The 22,918-nt window shown below is 31.2% G+C and overlaps 1 protein-coding gene across 1 annotated transcript in view; it reads left to right on the top strand.

Annotated features, from left to right (window-relative positions):
• LOC129226691 (uncharacterized) overlaps positions 1-22,918 on the top strand; it is a 76,987-nt gene that overhangs the window by 29,791 nt on the left and 24,278 nt on the right. The window contains exons 13-22 of the mRNA XM_054861321.1: positions 136-187; positions 2,856-2,927; positions 3,340-3,405; positions 12,907-12,978; positions 14,490-14,561; positions 14,987-15,052; positions 16,990-17,052; positions 18,612-18,680; positions 19,043-19,111; positions 20,716-20,796. Coding sequence (XP_054717296.1) covers positions 136-187; positions 2,856-2,927; positions 3,340-3,405; positions 12,907-12,978; positions 14,490-14,561; positions 14,987-15,052; positions 16,990-17,052; positions 18,612-18,680; positions 19,043-19,111; positions 20,716-20,796 — 682 coding nt within the window. The remainder of the gene's footprint in view (positions 1-135; positions 188-2,855; positions 2,928-3,339; positions 3,406-12,906; positions 12,979-14,489; positions 14,562-14,986; positions 15,053-16,989; positions 17,053-18,611; positions 18,681-19,042; positions 19,112-20,715; positions 20,797-22,918) is intronic.

Below are 22,918 nucleotides of genomic sequence, written 5' to 3'. Positions count from 1 at the left end.
TTTGTTTCAAGCTAAATGAAATGTCTGATTCAGAGGAACATTTTCTTTTTCGGTGTCAAATATGTACTTCAAACTTACATTGAAATTAATGATATTTGTTGTTTGGATGTTCATAAAATCTTTAAATTGTTTCAGAATCACCTACAAAAACTATTAAAGAAAATACTAGCAAATCAATGCTTTCAAAGTAAGTAATAAGTAATTTTATTTTTGGTAATGCATTCTTATGTGTTCTTCTGGTTTTTTTATGAGAATATTGCATCTATTGATGGGAATCTTCCGCATCCCAAATGAAGTTAGAGCTTAATTCTGTAGTTTATAGCAGCATTCAAAGTCAAAAATATTAGTTTTACAAAGATTGTCCGCAAAACTATTGTTTAGTTCTGCGTTAAGAAAGTACATGTGATTTCAAATTATTTTATATGTACTTGAATTACATGTGCTATTAGTTTTTTAGCTGTAACTGAAAATACTGATAGTTGAAATTTACAAATGTTTGGGACATTCAGGTGTGTGATTACTATGACTCGATACTAAGGGCTGCATCACATTGGTTCTCAATGCACGAAAAGTTTACTCAGGCCCAGCCCCTGGGGTAGGCGACCTGTGCCACTACTTAGGGTGATATATTTTAGAGGCGGCAAATTTCATGACAGCAAAATGTGAGAAATTTTGAGTTTTGTCCTAAAATTCAATATTTTATTCCATTCTTGCGCAGAAAAAAAATCATCTAAAAAATGAAACTTTTTATGATGATATACCTGTATTTTAGGATAAAATGAACTTGCTTGACCCTAAGAAATTTTTTCTAAAAAAGGAAAACCTATGCTGCTGCTGCCTTTTTTTCTGTAGAAGAGTGGGGGGGGGGGGGGTGCATTTAACCATAGCATATGCTAAATATAAAGCTGTTTGTTTTATCTGTACCTTGTAACTTTTGCAGTTATTCCGCTTCTGCAAGAAAGATATATATATAAAAAAAGGGCAGCAGACGTCCTCCCAAAGAGTTGGGGGAGGGCGGAGAAGAATAGGATCTATGATATTTTTGATTTTTTTCCTCCTTCAAAAGAAATGAAAAATATGTAAACCATGTCAGCTGATATGTCGCTCCCTAATCAGGTTAACATAGGAACTTATTGTTTGCATATTGTGCATAATGCTATATGCAAGGGAGTTGAAAAACTTTTGTTCCACATAGATAATTTTCCATTAGACATTCATCATGGTTTAAATTATCATCACCATGAGGGAAGATTTTCATTCCTGATCATGTCTTTTTACAACATGTTGAAACAACGTGGTTAACTCTTTGGCCTGTATGTGATAGACTGATTGAGCAGTATTTAGTTATTGAACGCTATTTCTTAAAATCTATATCTGTTCAGTAGTATGAAGGTGGCAATTTAGATAGATATAATAGAAGTGCAAGTTCATTGAAAGATCCATTTACGTTTGCACACTTGCATTTTTTCTCATTTATCTCTGAACCTGCTTTAAGAGTAAGTACTACTTTCACAGAAAGAAACCCAGTTGTTCGTTTTTTAACCTAAAATTGAGCGAACCTATTAGAATGTTTTTAAAGTTCATGAAATCTAAAGTAGTTGAAGACAAAAAAAAGTATTTCTGTAATTAAATGTTTATTTGTGTACTAATTATAAAGTCAAATTCTTTAGAAGATTTTCCTTTAAATTGCCTGTTTAGATTAACCCAGATTGAAATTGTAAGATGAAATATTTCTACTTCATAATGTGTCACAGTGTTGAAGGATAAAACATTGATTAAATTCTATTGTAGTTTTCAAGATTGAGTTTGAAACCTTTGATTATTCACTACAAAAATCAAGCTTTTAATTACATTTAAGTTTTCAAAACTTAATATTTGTTGTCCTAAAAATGTAATAAAATTTTAGTAAAATTATGTCCTAAAATTTTTGAAATCATTACTCCGACCCCTGAAAAAATAAAAATCAAATTTGTTCGTTAGTTTTTTTTTTTTTTTTTTTGCAGCTCAAATTGCAGCAATATGTGAGATTGTTCAACAATTTAAGAAAAATTACATATCATTAAGACGAGGTGGCAGCACTTATCAACATCGCCTGAGATGGCAAAACTGCTAAAACCGGCCTTGAGTTTACTTGTGTCAGAGGCATATTACTATCATAAATTACATTCGGACAAAGTCTGACATTGGTTGTAGTTATTTCAAGGTATAGAATTATGAATAAAGGTCTAAATTGATGAAGATACTTTTCAATAGAATTTGAAATCAGAATTTGACTTATAAATTTGAATTGTAAATGATTGCAGTATATTATATGGTTGTACTTTTTAATTAATTGTAAAATCTGCTTTGAACAATATTCAATTTTTTTACAACTACTCTGTATTGGCCGAGTACCTGATCAAAACTTGGCCGAGTACTGAGTAGTTTTTACTTTTCAATGAATAAAATGTAAATTTACTTGGGGGAAAATTGTTTATAGGATTGGTTAGTGCACATTAATAATTGGTTTAGATTTTTCTCCAAAATTTCATTTTTTCTCCATTGCCAACTTTCTTAATAATCAAAAAGGGGCCTGACAAATTAAACAAATGTATCTGAAGCTATGACATACTTTTTTAAACACAAGCTGCAAATGAGTAGGTTCACTTTATCTACTGTTTTATATCTATTCACTATATATCCTAATTTTGAATGTAATGTAGTTGGTTTTTATAAGGATGGTTAAAAACTTTTCCATAATGGATTCTTTAAATATTTTAAATGATTGTTGAAATTCTATTTGATTGTGTTATCTTTGATTTTGCATTTTTTCTTTTAATTTTCAAATTTATGTTAATATTTGTTGTTTTTAAAAGGAAAAATATCTCAGATAAGACTTCTTCTAATGAGAAAGAAATCAAGAAAGAGAAAGATTCACCTGAACATTTGTAAGTTTTGAAGTTTAATTGCTACAACAATTTTGCTGTCAATGATTTTATAAAAGTTTTATTTCAAAGCAAATAAATAAAATTTATTTTTATATTTATTAAAATTTTAGTTTTAATTTATAAATGTACTGTATGACCCATAAAAAGTTAGTTAATAAATCATTTAAACAATCAGTAATAAAATAAACCAAAGGAAAGCAGTTCTTAATAAAGAATCTGATGATATAAACTGATTGTTTTAAAAGTGATCATTTCTATAGAGATGACAATTTTCCACCAATAGGGGAGTTTTGCAACTCTCAATCTTCATATTTGCAGAATTCTGTAAAGAGTTTTCAGCCTTTTTTTTCTGTTATTGAGCTATCACATGCATGTAATAATATTAATGTAAAGTATTTAATTTTCTTTAAAGGGAGAATGCACAAAATCACTCTTCCTCTATTCAAAAAGAATTACAAAAGGAGACTAAAATATCTGAGTAAGTATTATAAATGCCTAAAAAATATATGCAGTCAGTGGCATTGCTAGGGAGGGGCGGTCCGTCCCCGGGCGGCACTTTTTGGGGGGGGGGGCGGCAATTTCACACTTTTGGTGCGAAAAAAAAAAATAACGTGTTTTGCCAGTAAGTATTATTATGCTTTTAATCTTTTTCCGGACTCAAAAAAAAAAAAAAAGGTCTTTGAATTCTGACGTTGTGGTAAGACTATGATAATAAAATTACTCAAATATAAAACATTTGTTGTTCTTGTGGACATCTCAGCATTATATTGTTTGTTTTTTCTCTTCCTTCATCTGAAGCTACAGACTGAAGGCAGTGTCACATTTTTCAGGCAGAACAACCGAACTTTCCTATCTTTTTTGAAGTCGCCAAACAGCTCAAAATTGCAGTTTTAGGCCTTGAGTCCTGAAACATTTCCAAGGGATAACGCCCTCCCCATCACTGTACATCTCTACATCTCATTGTTTAGTCTAATATTGAGTTTTTAAAAATTTCAATACCAACAAATTCCTGAGGGCGGTCAAACCCTGACCCATCGTAAAACGTGATTAAAGATAGTCTAATATGTGTATTAAGGACATCAACTTCGAACTTTAAAATCCCCATCGCATCCAATGTCTCCAAAAGTAGCTTAAAGTCAGGTTTTGGAAACTTAAATTTCATAAAAACTTTAAGGTAACCCTATGTGCAGGAAATCACCTAAACATCGTCACAGTTGGCTCTAAATTTCGTTTTTAGAGATTTCTGAGGGAAAACCGCAAAGTCTTCTTTTCTTAGTGATGAAGAGCTTAAAATGAGCAACAGTTTTGGAAAAGATTTCGGGATGGAAACATCCCTCTGAACTCTTTCTCATGCAGGACGTTATTGTCCGGCAAACAACTGCTCAAGTCGCGTTGTTAGAACATCATTATCATAAAGTTTCATAGGGAGACGGGAAACCATCTGACTTCCCAACGTTTTTGGAAATAGTTGGAAACTTACGCTGTCAAAGATAGAATACAATTGCATTTTTGAAGCTTCGGCATTGGAAAATTTCTTGAGAGCTCCCGAACATTCCCTATTTTCTTTAACGTCATCAAAGATAGACTAAAATTGGTTTCAAGTATGAAAATATTTCGGGAGGAAAATCCATTCTTTGTTGAAGTTAGGGGAGACCCTTACACCACTAGATACACCCTACATTTACGCGTTTCTCAGTTAAGCTGAAAAGCTTTCCGGACAGCGCCGCTGAACCTTCCCCCATATCTTTACGTATCCAAAGATAGCCTGAAATTGCTTTTTTAAGACTTCAATTTCAGAAAATTTCTTAAAAGTCCCAACCCCCTAACGTCACCAAAGAAAGCATAAAACTGATTTTAATTTTGAAAAAAAAGAATCTGGTGGGAGTTCAAAACCTTTTTTCTAGAAGCGTCACCAAAAATTACTTAAAATTTCGAATTTTGACTTAACTTCTGGAATTTTTCAGTGGGACTTTGAGTTCTCTTTTTTTCTCTTCTGCAAGAAAAATAAGAAGGAAAAAATAATTTTATTTTCTTCTTTATTAAAACTTATTAAAACCCCTTTGACTCTTTAATGTATTAGCTATTTCTCATGAAAAGGGCGGCAAACTGAGGTACCGTTCCAGGCGGCAGAAAGCGTAGCTAAGCCACTGTATGCAGTAAGCGTCACTTAATGTGATCACTTTGGGACAAATATAGTTTGATAACAATAACTGATTGATAGCAATAACCGAATATAATTCAGGACACACAAAATGATTTTTTTTCAATTAAGAAGCATTGATTTTTAAAATTGCGAATTAAAATTTAATCTTTTTTGCCCATTTTAAAAGCACGATCTGCTTTTTGTTTCATTAACAGGCTGTTTCCCCGACATTCGCAAACCATAGTTTCAAAGCAGATTCAACTTCACCATCTTTTCCAGCACGGTTTCACGTGTTGTTTAAATTTTCATTTAGCTTCACTTTGTTTTCAATCTCGTCACAATCCTTAGCAACTTACTAAGTAATGGCTAAGAAATGTTTAATTCTTCTGCAGCATATCCGTGATACATCAGGGTTACATTCTCAAAGCATTTTAAAATATAATTTTTTTCTCATGACAGTTAAATCATTGCACTTTTTCTCCATCTCTAAAATGTTTGACCATCTAGAGTGAAGTTTTTTGTTTAAACAAGAAGAAAAAATATTCTGCTTTACTGATAAAAAGGGAACTTGTTTTCCCGGAAACTACTTGTCAGGATTTGCCTTTGTGCCCGTTGATTGAGAGAGAGAAATAATGAAATTTTAATGAAGGTACTGATTAATAAATATAATGTATCAAGATGAAATTTCCAAGTACGCCAAGTTTGGTCTCATTAGTCAAGATATTTTCCTCTGTATTCAAGTTAAGTTAAAATGCTAGCAATATATTCATGACTCATTATTTTGAAATAAAAACGTTTATTTGCATATGTACACGTATATAGTATTTAACATCTTTATAGAGGTAATTCAGTCACGTTAAGGGTGACTGCCATCAAGATACAGCATCGATTGATTCAAGAGTCAAGAGAAAAACTAAACCGGCATTCAGCCTATTTAAAGGGCGCATATCACGTCATTAGATCACGTGATGAATTTACATTAAAATACTTCAACTTCAAGTTTAACTGAAACGAGAAAAAATACATGCAAATTATAAATGCAAATTAAATATTTAACAACTCCCCCCAGATGAACAGTTGTTCATCAAAAAATATATTGATCAAAATCAAGTAGAATATTAAATTAAATTTCTTGTAATATCTTCGACAAGATAATTTAAATCAAGACTTCCAAATTGTCGTAAGTAAACAGGAACTTCCTCTGAAAAATAGAAAAATATAACATATTAGTCATGTATAATTTTAAACATTAAACCAAGAGTTTTTTTTTAGTCCACAAAAAGTTCACTAATTCTTCAAGTCTCTTATCTCAAGATTATAGAGAAGTTGAACAGGTCTTCTTAATGTGGCATTTCCAGTTTGTATTTTGCAGGATCGAATTTTCCCATCTCTTCCTGGAATTGTTTCAAGAATTTTTCCCATTTTCCAAAAAGTTCTTGGCAGATGCTCATCATGAATTAGCACCACATCGTTTACCTTGATATCATGACTTCTGATTTGGTTTGTGTGATGTGCTGACCTTAAATTCAGAAGGTATTCGTTTATCCAACGTTTCCAGAAGTGGTTCAATATTGTTTCGCGCAAGCGTAAACGTTTAAGTAAAATTTCCTTAGTTCCAGGCAAATTTAAATCATTAATTTTAATTACAGGTAAACACATGGCTCGTTTTCCAATCAAAAAGTGGGCAGGCGTAAGGGGCGATGGTTCTTCAAACTCTGAATAAACATAGGTTAAAGGTCGAGAATTGATCATGGCCTCAACTTCTACAAGAAGAGTTTCTAACTCACTCAGAGTTAAAGATGATCTTCCTATGCTTTTACGTAGGCTGGTTTTAACCGAGCGAACCATTCTTTCGTAAAACCCACCCCACCATGCTGCACGTTCAGCGATATATTTCCAAGTAATTCCAAGAGTGGAGTAAAATTTTTTAACTTCTGGATGGTGGATTGCCTTCCACATTTCCTTCAACTCAATTTCAGCTCTTTTGAAACTTTTTGCATTATCGGAATATATTATAGCACACAAACCTCTTCGAGAAATAAACCTGCGAAAAGCCAATAAAAATTCAGCAGTTGTCATATCCTTGACAAGCTCCAAATGAATTGCTCTAGTAATTGAGCAGGTAAATAATAAAATGTAATGCCTATTTTCACTGCCTTTAACGTAAAGGGGTCCAGCGAAATCAAGTCCTGTGACCGAAAAGGGAGGTGATTCGTTGATTCGGTCGCCGGGAAGAGGTGTAATTACTTGTTGCCCAGGACGAATATTAAATTTCTTGCAAATATAACAATTATTAAGAACCGATTTTACACATTGTCTTCCCCTTAGAATCCAAAACTTTTCCCGAGTTTGTACTAAAGTGTCGGCCACTCCTGCATGCAAAACACGTTCGTGAGAGTCTTTTATGACCAAGTTTGTGAAATAATGCTTATCAGGAATTATAATAGGATGTCTCCCATGAAAAGTTAAATTAGATTTTTGCAACCTTCCCCGTACTAAAAGTACACCTTCTTCTGACAATACAGGATTTAGCTGAAAAATGTTCGATTCCTTGGGAATCTTTTTCGCTTTCAAGCACTTTATAACATCATGAAAACTTTCACTTTGAACTGTTTTCACCCAGAAAATTTCTGCGCGTTTTATTTCATCAGCTGAAAGTTCTTCGCGATTTCTTTCCTCAAATTTTACTCTACTGTTATAAATAAATCTGAAGATCCATGCAGTTACACGATAAAGTTTTGTTAAAGAACTGTATTTAGCTATGTTGATAATTGGAACATCATTTTCCTTTAGTACGCAAGACAAAATGTATGTTGATTTTCGAGAAAGTTCGTCAGAAACGTCAATTTGTTTTGCGCGTTTTTTAGCACTTTTCCACTGATCTTCAGGTAGGGATAAGAATTCAGGTCCGTTCCACCATAGTTCAGAACTTATTAAGGTTTTTGCTGAGCAACCTCTTGTAATTAGATCGGAGGGGTTAATTTTGGATTTGCAATGTCCCCATGAATTAGGATCTGATAGACCATGTATTTCCGCAATACGGTTAGATACAAATTGTTTCCATTTTTCTTTTGAACCCTTTATCCAATGAAGAACAATTTCTGAATCTGTCCAATAAAAAATATTCGACACTAATAAAAAATTCTTAATATAATTTGCAATTCTTGCACCAATGAGTGCCCCCATTAGTTCAAGTCGTGGTAGCGAAATTTTCTTTAGAGGTGCAACCCTCGATTTAGCCAGGACAAAATTGGTTTTGAAACTATCATGCGATGTTTGATACCGCAAATATGCTACTGCACCATACGCCTTTGGATTTGCATCACTAAACACATGCAATTGAATAACAGTTTTTCCCGTGATTACTAAAGAATTAAAGTAATGCCTCGAAATTGTCAATTGATTTAGTTCTTCAATTTCTGAAAGCCAAATTTTCCAGTTAGTTTGAAGCTCGCCAGAAAAGTTTTCATCCCAATCCAGTCCCGCTATCCATAATTGTTGCAAGAAACATTTTATACGAATGACAAAAGGTGCTATGAATCCAACTGGATCAAAAATCATAGCTACAATTCTAAGGACATTTCGTTTAGTACAGTTATCATTTATTTTTGATAACAAATTGCGAAAATCTAATCTAAAAGTGTCATTATCGCTATTCCAGATCAACCCTAGTACTTTCAGTGAAGTATTATCAGAATTAAAGTTATCAATACAGTCCTGCTCATTCCACTTAGCTCTAAGTTCTTCTGAATTAGTTTCAAATTTTCTTAAGTTCATTCCCCCTTTGTTCATGATTTCAACAGCTTCTACCGACAACTTAAAAGCTTCTTCAGTAGTATTTGCCCCAAAAAATAAATCTACAAATAGTGACGAGTTTAACATGTCAACTGTTTTCTCATGAGATATTTTGTATTTATTTATATGATATTTCACCGTACAAGAGAGAATAAAAGGACTGCAAGTTACGCCGAAAGGACATCTCGCCATATTGTAAGGAACTATATTTTCATGAATATCAAAATTATTATAGTATAGAAATCTTAAATAGTTGCGATCTTCTTCAGCGATAGAAATTTGAAGAAAAGCCTTTTCAATATCGGCAGAAAAGGCAATTTTATGCTCACGAAACTTTAAAATTATGTCTAATACATTTGGGTTTAAATTTGAACCGGCACTTAGACATTCATTTAGAGATAAATATCCAGCTTGTTTGGATGACGCATCAAAAACAATACGCGTTTTTGTAGTAGTTTTATCTTCACGAATTACAGGTCTATGCGGCATGTAATAACAGTCATTATTAACAAATTCCTCAGGACAAAGTTGTATTATACCTTGATCAAATTGATCCCGTAAAATAGAGTTATAATCCTCAAACAATGAATTGTTTTTCAAGAGTTTGTTTTCTAAATTAGAAAACCTTACTTTGGCTACTTCCAAATTATTTCCAAGTAACTCACGAGAATCCTTCCATAATAAACGTGCTTCATAACGACCGTTTACAAATTTCAAATTTGCTTGAAATTCTTTTACTGCATCAAGATTAGCAGTGTTACCTTCATTTTTTTCAATAATACCAAGAGATTCCAAATCCCAAAATGATTTTAGCTGGGTGTTTATATTTCCAACTGAAACCCTTAAACAATTCACGTCCCTCTTATTTGAATCAGTTCTTCCCTGCACTGTATGACCAAATATAGTTTCCACTACATACAATTCTTTTGTGAAATTTTCGACAATTCCCTTTTGAATTTTCCATAAGAAATCAGAGCCTAATAATACGTTTATTTCAGATTCAAGACCTACATCTGATGGCGTATATCCGTTTTTTCTCATGGTTTCTATAATTTCAAATGCTACAGGTTTTACTTTTGCCCCGGTAATTTCAGGTACTACAAGAGCTTCTATTTTAATAGAATTGCATGGTTGTACAATACTATTAAGTTCAAGAACAACCACATCATAACAAGATTCATAAGGTTGTCTTTGCCCAAAAGGGTAAATCAACAAGTTTTCTTTCCTAATAGATTTCAATTTAAGTTCTTTCACTAAGGAACTTTTCACGAAACACCTTTCAGACCCGCTATCGCAAAGAACCCTCGCTAGAATGCATCTATTTCCAGTAGAGACAGAAACACAAAGAGTTTGTAAAAGCGTAGATTTATTCTGTTTAACTCTTTGCTCCGACATCATAGACACAATTGCACCAATTTTATCTTTCTCAAGATTTTGTTCTTTAATTTCTTTAAAGCAAAATAAATAATTATGATCATGACTTTCACATTTTGAACAAGGAATAAGCTTTGATTTGCAATTTGATGACAAATGAGATTTTAAAAAACACTTATAGCAACGTCCTTCCTTTTTTAATTTATATCTTTTTTGTTCATCAGAGAATTTTGTGCAATTTATTCCTGTGTGTTCGGAAGCTTTGCAAAATATGCAGAATTGCTTTACCGTTGTATTTAATGCAGCAGCCGAAGGCATACGCTTACTTTGAGAGAAATTAGTATGCTTGTTTTGAGAATTTTCGTTTGACGAGTTGTTTATCATACTAGTAGCTTCGCGACATCGTAGTTCATCTTTAATAAACGTGATTAACTCTGTAACTTCTGTATCTTTATCTGGGTCCCGTTTTCTATGAAAATCTAGAATTAAATTTTCCGGCAACAGTTTTAGCAAAATAGGCAATAACAAATGTCCGTATGAGCCCGACGTAACACCCATTGCTTCAAGATTTCTGACACTCACTTCTACACTATCATAAAGTTTTCTTAAACCTTTAACATTATTAGCAGATTTCACCCCTTCAAGATTAAGAATTTTGTTCATATGGCAACTGATAATGTTTTCGCGTCTTCCGTACCGTTCTTGAAGCAATTTTAAACACACTTTATAATTTTTATCATTTAGTTGAAATCCCGCAACAACATTATATGCAGGTCCTGATAGCAATGATTTTAAATACTGAAACTTCTCGATTTCAGTTAAAGATTCGTTTGAATCAATGGCATTGGAAAATGTATTAAAAAACTCAAGAAATTGGCTCGAATCTCCACTAAATTTTTCTATTTGTAACTTAGGCAGTTTTACTGCTGAAAATCTTTTATTTTCTAACACTGATTCATTAATGACATTTTCTACTTTAAGGTCTTCATTTACGTTATGTTTTCTCAGTGTATTCTTAAGCTTGAATTTTAGACTTAAGATTTTGTCAGAATATTCTTCAACATTGGTTATTTCTTTTTCATACTCTGCTTTATCAGTAATTAGATCATCTATTGCGGAATCTAATTCTTTTAATAGCTTTTCTTTTTCAATTAAGATATCCAGTGATTCACTTATCGAATCAAAATCCGCAACTTCAGCGATATCTTTTAGTAACTTCTCAGATTTTGTAATTAATTTAGTTACTGCAGTTCGCACAGTTGCTCTTTTATTTTTTAGTTTTTCTATAGCATCCATATTTAACTTTTCTTTAACACTCATATTTATAGCCAAAGTTGCTTCAAAACTTAATTCTTAATTTTGCATAGTTCAAGAGTTAGCAATAAAGAAAAAGGTACAGCTTACCTTTATTTCAAGTCCAACCGTGGGTTTCGGCACCAGAACAATAAATATAATGTATCAAGATGAAATTTCCAAGTACGCCAAGTTTGGTCTCATTAGTCAAGATATTTTCCTCTGTATTCAAGTTAAGTTAAAATGCTAGCAATATATTCATGACTCATTATTTTGAAATAAAAACGTTTATTTGCATATGTACACGTATATAGTATTTAACATCTTTATAGAGGTAATTCAGTCACGTTAAGGGTGACTGCCATCAAGATACAGCATCGATTGATTCAAGAGTCAAGAGAAAAACTAAACCGGCATTCAGCCTATTTAAAGGGCGCATATCACGTCATTAGATCACGTGATGAATTTACATTAAAATACTTCAACTTCAAGTTTAACTGAAACGAGAAAAAATACATGCAAATTATAAATGCAAATTAAATATTTAACACTGATTACAAAACAAGTGCTTCAAGATTTTGTGATTCTGTTAATATTAAGCAAATGATAACATTACCCTTGATCACATTAAGTGGTGCCTACTGTATATATATATTAATTGTTAAAAATGTGCATTAAATGTATTGTAAGTTTCATTAACATTTTTATTATTTGTTCCCAATTACAAGTACTTGCAGTATTCCTTCAGTACTCTGTACCCTCTCAAACCAGACTTGGCTTTATCCGGCAATTTAACGCAATAATGGATTTTTGTAGACCGTATTTGTATTTTTGTGATTTATTTTAATAATTTCCTCTAATGCAATTTTAAAACGCAATTTTTGCTGTGTACAGTCCTCTGTTTATGTACCTTGGCTCAATTTATAGGTTCTTTTGTTTAATCTATAATTTCATAAATTCGGACGGCCTTGATTCCATATTAGTCTGGGTGAATGAGGCTCTACTGTAATCTAATTTCTGTACATTTGATTGATAAAAATACTTTTTGGTGCAATACTCTCACCAATTAAATGTAAAGTTATTTGTAAAGTTTTTTATTTGTTCACTATACTGTCATCTCAGAGCAGCCAAAAGAGATCTAATCCCAGAAACTCCAGTAAGATATCCTACTGTTGTTCTGAGGCGATGATATATCCTAAATTTGAATGTTATGCTATTTGTTTTTATAAGGATGTTTAAAAGCTTTTGCATAATGTTTTTTTTTTTTTTTAATTTTTAAATATTATAAATTATTGTTGAAATTCCATTTGATTGTATATCAATGCTTTTACATTTTTTTTTTAATTTCATGTTAGTATTTGTTATTTTTAAAAGGAAAAATGTGCCTGATAAAACTTCTCCTGGTGAAAAAGAAATCAAGAAAGAAAAAGATACACCTGAGCATTTGTAAGTATTGAAATACAAAGCTGTGCAAAGTTAATAAAAAAGCTGTTCTTAGTTATTTCGTAAATTTTGGGGGTTTTCCATGTGAAACGTTTTTATACAGTTCGTATCCACCACATAAAAAAAAAACTGTTTTTTAACGTGTTGAAGAAACTACATTTTATACCTACTGGTGAAGTTTTAAGCGACTTTTCAATGGGGATTTTTCTTTATGAGGTCTCTATCCATCAAACAAAAACAAGTTTGGGTATGCATGGAAATGAAAGTACTTTAAAAAAGAATGCATGCATGAATATTTTTCTCTTTGAATAAATAAATTTAGATGTAAAATAATACAAGCATGGAATTTTTCTGCTAATTGGCATAATACCACAATTTTCAATCTTCGTTGTTGCATAATTCTATTTTTATAGTTATTCTATTTTTTTAAGCTTTTATCAGAAAATATAGGAAATTAGCAAAAATCTTTCACATTTGCTAAGCATGTTTTATATTGTCCACTGTTTTTGAATTAAAGGTAATATTGAAAACAAATAACAGGAATTTGGAGATTGCTGCTCAATTTCATAATTGTTGTAATGCAGCATAAGCGTTCTTCTCCACATGCAAGAGAAGTATAATAGACGCCAGTTAATTGAATCAGTGGTTAATTAAATCAACCGCTTTAATGAATCAAGTTGTCAAAAATAATAAAATCCAGCTTTATTGAATTATCCGCTTTATTGAACCAGTCACTTTATGGAATCGAAACTGTTTTGAACAAACATGGTTTATATAAGCGACGGCCACTGTAATGCCTATGTGGTTTTCAGTACACAATCTGTCTGCATCCTGCTCAACAATCAGATATTTTCTGTGTCAACAGTTTTTTAAAGTTTCTTTTTAAAGCAAATAAATGAAATTTCCTTTTATTTTCATTAAAAGTTTAGTTTGAAACTATAGATGCACTGTATGACCCATAAAAAAATTAGTAAATAAATCATTTAAACAATCAGTAATAAAGATAAACCAAAAGGAAGCAGTTCCTAATAAATAATCTGATGATATAAATGGATATTCTTCTAAAACATGATTATTTCTATAGAGATGACAAATTAAAAAAAAAAAAAGCATTTTCCGCCACACCTAAACACAATAGCGGAATTCTCAATCTTCAGATTTGCAGAATTCTGAGTTTCAGCTTTTTTTTGTTTTTGAACTATCACATCTTGATCAAAAAAGGGACTGACAATTTGAACTTAAATGTATCTGGAGCTATGACATATTTTTTTAAACGCAAGCATCAAAAGAGTAGGTTCACTTTATCTACTCTTTTATATCTGTTCACTGGATATCCTAAATTTGAATGTAATGCAGTTGGTCTTTATAAGGATGGTTAAAAACTTTTCCATATTGTGTTTTTTTTTTATAATATTTTAAATGATTGTTGAAATTCCATTTGATTGTGTATCCATAATTTTGCATTAAGTGTTTTAATTTTCAAATTTTATGTTAGTATTTTTTGTTTTTAAAAGGAAAAATATCCCAGATAAGACTTCTTCTAATGAGAAAGAAATCAAGAAAGAAAAAGATTCACCTGAACATTTGTAAGTTTTGAAGTTTAATTGCTGCAATGATTTTGCTGTCAATGATTTTTTAAAGTGTTATTTCAAAGCAAATAAATGAAAGTTATTATTATTTTTATTAAAATTTTAGTTTTAATTTATAAATGCACTGTATGACCCATAAAAAGTTAGTTAATAAATCATTTGAACAATCTAAGAAAGATAAACCAAAAGGGAGCAGTTTCTTATAAATAATCTAATGATATCAACTTTAAAACATGATTCTTTCTATAGACATGACAAATTAATAAAATAAAAGCATTTTCCACAAATAGCAGAATTCTGCAATTCTCAATCTTCAGGTTTGCAGAATTCTGAGTTTTCAGCTTTTATTTTTATTTTTTTGTTTTTGAGCTATCACATGCATGTAATAACATTAATGTAAATGTATTTTCTTTTCTTTGAAGGGAGAATGCACAAAACCTCTCTGCCTCTTCTCAAAAAGAATTACAAAAGGAGACTGAAATATCTGAGTAAGTGATATGAATGAGTAAAAAAAACCTGTACCTTTTTAAATTTCTTTTGAAATGTGCAATAAATCTATTGCATGTTTCATTGATATTATTGTATTATTTATTCTTATTTAAGTACTAACAGTAAACTTTTTAAAATCTTATCCTGTTAAACCGGACTTCGCTTAATCCCGACAGTTATTTAGATGTACATAATGTATAGTTTGGATTAATCAGGATCTACTGTAATTTAATTTATGTACATTTGAGGCTGTGAGAAGCAAATGGATTAAGTGAACCTTGTTCAAGTTCTGAGTAAAACTCATTTAAAGATAAGGTTCGGGTAGACGATTCATTGAAAAGTTCCAAATCATGCTGTATAACAGCGTCTACCAGAGCTAATAGTACCATTTCTTGCCCTAAAGCAGAGGAGAGGTTCAAATACCATTTGTGCTGGTTATCTCCAAACTTTTAATATTGTCATTTACATCCCTTTGCTTCTCATTACCTCATTTGATATACTTGTGTCAAAAGATTTTCTTAAATCCCAATGTTGCACATATTAATTGCAATTTGTGAGAAGATGCTGGTATGAGGCAAATACAATGAAGGGAGCATGGCAATGAAGGGGGTCATATCCCCCACCCCTCAAACTGTAAAGCAATATTTTGTTATGTGAAAGAAATTCTGCTGTTAGCTTCATCGCATTGAACCAATTAATTGGGTTATAAATGCTTGTTCAAGAAACAAAGTAACAAAGCGAATTGAATTTAGTTTAGAAAATATTTACTTTTTTCCAAGCCAATTTTTTGTGGCGCCGCATATCTTTTTTTTTCAAAAAGCCTTGAGAAAGATGTTAACTCCACAAAACAGCATTTTCATACAATAAGTTCATTCAGCAAGATTCACTCTAAAACTAATTCCTGAGTTAGACATTATGTAAATTGATAAAACATTTGTGTCTGTAAATATTTAAGTACTGTCATTGCATTAGTGCATTATTCTTTTCCCTCATTATTTTAAGTTAATCTTGTTTTTAAATGCAATATATATTTTTTATTTTCATTATCTAGTGCTGTGGAAATATTGCTAATATTGCTATGCAAAATGATCTTGTTAGCGTGTTCAGTCCTGTTATAAGAGGGTGTTTTGATAGTTGTTATTATTATTATTATTATTTTGAAGGCTAGAGAAATAAAAAATACAAAAATAGTTAAGCCTAGTAGCAAGGAAGGATACTGTTGAAGGCAGAGATTTTCACACTTAAAACCTTTAAAAACGTCACTAAAAGCATTAGTCCCCCCCCCCCCCCCCACTGTTTTTTCTCTTAATTTTTGTTGTAAAAATTAGTATCAGTCTCACTTGTGTTAGTGAGGTTCATGTTTTGAAAAAGAATTTTAAAATCTTCAAAGCATTGTACCTTGCATCTGGTTATAGTGCAGATATTTAGTGAAAAAACTTATAGTATAAAGTATATTTGTTCATGTTATGCTGAAAAAATACATTTGAAATTAAAAATGAAATTAAGCATTCATAATATAGCATTAGAGTATATGCATAATTTTTTTTTTTTTTTTGTGAAGCTATCCAAATCCAAAGAACGATTGGGATCTCGAGCGTTTCTAATTTTGTGTCACATACTGTATATTGATAAAACTTTGTTTTACCTTAACTTAAAATATTGCCGGAATATTTATATTTTTGATGTAAGGCCAATGTATCAGATGTTACTTCTAACGAAGAACGTGGCATGGAGGTCTCTGAGACATCATTAATGTATTACTAAAGGTCACAAACTCTAAAGAAAAAAATTAGAATATGCTTAACTATCATGTATGTATTTGCCCATATTTAAACAAATCTTCGGTGTGCGTAGAATTTTTCTTTTGCTTTTGTATCAAAGTGCATAAGAAGTATATATATATGTGTGTACATGTATCATATTTTTATTTTGAAAGAAATATGCATCATGGTGTTTCTGAAGAAAAGGAGTGCAGAGAGGAAGCAACTACTGAGAAAGCGTAAGTACAATTAGATACTATTTTATAATAACGAGATACAAGATACTATTTTATAATAATGATCAGTACATAGCAAAATTTTTAACTTTTTTCTGTTTGCAATACTCGGCATAATTCTCGCACTGTGTTTTGCTGTCCCAAATAAGGAGCTTAGAAATTATTATTATTATTTTTTTTTTTTACAAAGTTGATTTGTATTTTTGTTTCTTAGATTTTATTGAAAGTTTTTATACATATTAGTTATTATTTTATGAACATATAAATCCTTCTGGGAATTAACAAAAAAGGAAAAAAAAAGAAAAGCCATGGGAAAAGTTCTGATGGCTATTTTAAATGCCTTAATTTTTTTTAGCTGGATTTTCAAACTAAGTTGCTATTTTACAATAATAATCAGTATATAGCAAAATATTAAGCTTTTTTCTGTATGCAATACATTATATAATTCTCACATGATATTCAATTTGCTGTGCCAAATAAGAAACTTATAAAATTATCATTAATTTTGAAATATTTTTACAAAGTTGAATTGTATTTTTGTAATTTAGGTTTTATTGAAGTTTTTAATCATGTTGTAGTTGCATAGATGTTTTAACATGTCTTTTATTAACTTGAAGACTAGAGGTTTACTTTTGTTTTAATTTGTTCTGCTTGTATTTTTGTCTTGTTTTTTCATTGTCTTGCCACTAACTGGATTTTTCTGTCCTCCAGTTTATTTTTTTATTGAATCAATAAGTGCTATTTGGATGCAGGTTTCATCCATATACATGCTGAAATATGTTTAAATTAGGGATGCACCAATTAGCAAACTGGCTGATTGCTGATTAATTGGATGATTAATTATAATGCTAATTATTTTTGATACCACAGTTACTCCATCATCTTTTTTTTTATTTAAAATTTTGAGTTCTAAGGATTAGTAATTGGTTTAGGGGCTGCTCATTCATGATGTCATTTTTAAAAACTTAAATATTCTTTTTCAAAGGACTAATTATGGTACTCTCAATTTTTGAGTTTCGGGTCCTGCCATGTTTCCAAATGCCGAATTTCATGCTCTATACAGGTTTCATTTAAGAAATCCCTTTTTATATTTAAAAAAAAAAATCTCTTTCACGCTCTAAATTTATTCATGCAAAGTCTCCTTAATTTTCAGCTTTCACTGTTGACAGCTATGTGACTCTTATCATAAAATCAAGCCATTTGTGTATGTTTCGTATTGAGTATGTAAAACTATATAAATGAAGATGTAGAAACAACTGTTTTAGTTTTCTGTAAGTAGATTGCTATGTGCAAAACATGTAGCTCTTGAAATCAGCAATAACCCATGTCAAAACCTGCAGATTAAAAACTTGGAAAAGAAGAGTCCTAACTTTAGATTTAACTTATTTTTAAAATTTAATGTTCATCTCCATGGTAATCTGCTCGGAAAAAAAAAAGTCTCCTAAAGTCTGTAATCAGAAGGTTAAATTAACAGTTTTCCTTTGTGTGAGAAATGTTGTTCTGCATGAATTTTTGCATTTAATCTCTATTTTTACATCTTTTTCTCTCTCCTATTTATGTAGGAAGATAGGAAATAGTTCTTCTACACCCAAAAAAGCTGATGAATTTCAAAAGATCCCAAATGAAAATGTGTAAGCAATAAGTTTTTGTAATTATGCTAAGACATCTTGCATCTGAGGGATTTATTCCCCTCTAACATTGATTTCCATAGATTGCTATGTGCAAAACATGTTGCTCTCAAAATCAGCAATAACCCATGTTCCAACCTGTGGATTAAAAACTTGGAAAAGAAAAATTCTAACTGTAGATTTAACTTGTTTTTTAGATTTAATGTTCAACTCCATGGTAATTTGGTCAACAAATAAAAAACAAAGTTTCCTAAAGTTTGTTGTCAGAAGGTTAAACTGTTTTCCTTTGTTAGAGAGATGTTGTTCTGCATGAATTTTTGTATTTTATCTCTGGTTTTACATCTTTCTCTCTCGTATTTATTTAGGAGGATAGGAATTGATTCTTCTGTACTCAAAAAAGCTGATGAATTTCAAGAGATTCCGGATGAAAATGTGTAAGCAATATTTTGTAATTATGCTAAGCCGTCACCCATCTAAGGAATTTATTACCCTCAACATTGATTTCTGTCATCCAAATGTTTTGTTTATAAAGTGCAATTTGTGAGTATAGTTACAGCACTAGAAAGTTCTTGGTTAGTTAAAATCAGCTAATAATAAGAAATTTCTTTTTGAAGTGAAGTATAAAAAAAATTCTATTTAACTTAGCAATTAAACTATTTTTTTTATTAATTACAGTAGTAATTCCAATGAAGAGGCCCAGCAACAGTACCCCCCTCCCCCATCAACATTCTTACGTTTTAGCCATATTGCTAGTCTTGGTTAAGTACTTCTTATAAATATTTATAAATACATGTGTGGGTTCTGACAAATTATTGGTGGCTAAAAAAATACCTCGGTGATTTATTCATTCAGCACAAGTGAAAAAAAAAAGTATCAGAAATAAATTTTTAACTTAGCAAATTATCACTATATGTATAACAAGCTCCAGGGAAAGTTATATTTTTCAAGTACTAGATTGAGTCACAAGTTTTTTCGTATTTTCACCTACAAAAGACTTCTTGACAGCGCCTACTCACAAGCCCCAGTTGGTAGAGGTGTTGATTGATGGTACTTTGGGAAGGACCAAGCTCTGCTGATAATGCTTGGGTGCTAAAACTTGGCTGGTGTTGGATAGCCTCCAGCAAAACTTCGTTATCGACAACAGATGGCCGCCCAGATCTTGGTTTCTTTTCAAGGGTCATATCACCTTCCTTGAAACGTTTCAAACCAATTTTGAGCAGTGCGCTCACTCACAGAACCTGGACCCTCAACAGCATTAATTTATTTTGCCACTGCCCTTGCGTTAAGACCTTCTTCTCAGAGGAAACGCAAAATAACACGAATTGCTAGCTTATCATCTGCCATTTCAAGAGACTGCAACGTCTACACAGTTATAAGAAATCACAGCAACTGATAAGGATTATCAAGGTTAAAACTCCACTCTACCATTTTAGATCAGCTGCGTAGAAACTGTAGTTTGCATATGTTACATTCAGGCCTGCCAATCCAGGACAGGGAAAATACGGAAAAACCTTTGACTCAACCTGGTAAAGTAATATTGACACTTGTAAAATATTGCTGGAAAAATCTAAATTTTATAATTTTATTCTGATTTCTACGTATAACGTCTGATTCAAAGTTAACTGATGTAACTTTAAACTATTCTTTTTCTTTAATGGATTTATTTATATTCAAGGTTTTTGTGGAATAGGTTCAAGATATGGATTGTTTCTTCTGCTTTAGTTTCTAATATTTCAGACTCCTTAGTTTAACACTACTTATATGTTCTTTACTGAAGTAATTGCTGCTTTGCATAGTTTTAAGTTGGAGGTTTTTAGAATATTTTAATTTTTACTTTTTATAAATATATATCGGGATAATTCATAAATTTGCCGGTACCGGAACACCAGTTGAATCCTTAGTCATGATTAATTTAATGTAAAAAGATTTTTTTTTTGTCCCTGATGTATATCCATATATTTATTTATTTATTATTGTTCAGAAATTGGTTTGTTGTTTAAATAAATTTCTTGTAATTTTCTTGCTTTTGGGCATGTAGAGAGCAAGAAAAAGATCCTCCCTCTTCTGAAATTAACCATGGGGAAACACGTGAAAAAACTGAATCTGCCAATGAAGAAAAGTAAGCTTTTGTAGTTAATGTCTTTTATACAAATGTTGTTGACCAAAATTAGTTCTCACAATTATGTTCATTAGAAATTTGATGTCTAACTTTTGAGCATTAGAACAAATACATTGCTCACATACATATATATGTGTGAGAAATGTACCCTCTTACCAGAAGAGGTGGTAATAAGCAAGGGGGTGAATACCTTTATGAGGGCCATTGATCTTCATTGGGAACCTATAAACTGTCTAGGACCAGCCTAGCTGGGCTCAGAGCCTGTTGTTGGTCATCATATTTGTATATGTACATTACTTTTATTACTGAAGGATGTGATGTGGAATAAGGCATAATTGACACTGATCCCATCTTATAGACCAGTCAACAAAGTTTTCTTGGAAGAAAATTTTATCAGTTTGACTACTGAATTTTTCTAATAGCCCTAAAGAAAGTAGTTGTGAAATATACAAAGTCAAAAGCTAATACTTTAGTACATTTAAAATCTTCGAAATGAACACATCATAAAATGAGCCATTATCAAAATAGTTTTTCACTATGATACTCATTAGCGTAAAAATGGCCAAATATTTTCGTGTTGATTTCATTTTGCCTAGTTCATTTTGTGGGAAAAAAAATTTTTCGTTCATTTGTTTATAATTTTATAACTTATAATTAGTGATGTAAAATACCTAGGTATTTATTTTTAGGGGTAAATACCCAGGGTATATACCCGAGTAAATACCCAAAATGGGTATTTACCCGGGTATTTATTTCAAAAATTTATATCCAACTATAATACTTTTCTGTATGTATTCCACTATGTATATATACAGGGTGTTTTGTTTTAACTTTCAGGACCTCTATTTTTGCAACCGTTAGTCCTAGATGCATATTTCCAATAGCAAAAATGTTCAAAATCAGATGCAGACTTAAAGATATTGAAAATTTGAGGTAAAAATAAAAATGAGTAAAAAAATAAATTCTAACTTTTTACACCAGCCCCAGGTCCTCTGACTTATATTTAGGGAAATAATCTCCATTGAAAAACAATTACAAAAAAATTTGACATGAGTACGACAAATATTCACTGAGATATGAAACGCAGGGTTTTGTGACTTAAACCACTTTACACTCGCCCTCAGTAACATCTTTTGGGGGCAAATATAGCAGTTAATGATTGTTTATATAAAATTATATGTGTGCAGAGTGTGGTTTTTCAAATTATTCAAGATTTTGCAGCGTGTTTTGCGTATCACGGCATAACATTTGCATGAATTTTTGAATGGAAATGAAAAATGTAAATACCTTGTATTTCTTACTTTGCCAACATATCATTCTTCTGAAAGGGTAATAAGTTCTAATCTCATCTTCTGCATGGTCCCTTAAAACTTTCAAATGAAATATCTCCTTGAGTTTTGATTGCACAAATGTCAAGTTTTTTTGTGTCAGTAAGTTTTAAATGCAGATCATTTCTCTAAATATAAGTTAGGGGACATAGGGCTGTAGAAAAAGTTAAAATTTTGTAGTTTTTGACTCATTTTTATTTTTGTTTCAAACTTTCATATCTTTACTCTGCATCTAATTTTGAATATTTTTGCAATTGGAAGTATGCATCTAGGACTAACGATTGCAAAAATAAAGGTCTTGCCGGTTAAAACAGAACACCCTGTATAATCAACCATATACAAAACAATAAATTTTTCTCTAAAATTTGTATTTTGATCGCATATTTAAAGAATTATTGTGTGAAACAACTCAGCAAGCTAATATGATATTCACATATAAAAAGCCATTCTACAAAAAGCAAAAAGCTTAACTGGTTAACAAAAAAAAGCAAACATCTTCTCCAATTATGGCATTGAAAAGAAAGATTCTTTGGTTCATGATATGTTTCTTTCATAATTTCATTAAGTCTTTCAATAAAAAATATTATAAACTGTGTAATACATATGTATGTATCAGTTTTACCAATTATTTCATATTTAGATTTTTAAAAAAAATTTCTCAATCACTTTTTGCATTTTTTTGTAAAATACCCAGTTTTTGGGTATTTACCCAGCCGTTGGGTAAATACCCGGGTAAATACCCAAAAAATATTTACCTACCCGCTGGGTATTTACCCAATCCACATCACTACTTA

This window comes from Uloborus diversus, chromosome 7 (assembly GCF_026930045.1).
Source record: "Uloborus diversus isolate 005 chromosome 7, Udiv.v.3.1, whole genome shotgun sequence".
Lineage (NCBI taxonomy): Eukaryota > Metazoa > Arthropoda > Arachnida > Araneae > Uloboridae > Uloborus > Uloborus diversus.
This window is presented reverse-complemented; position numbering and strand designations above follow the sequence as displayed.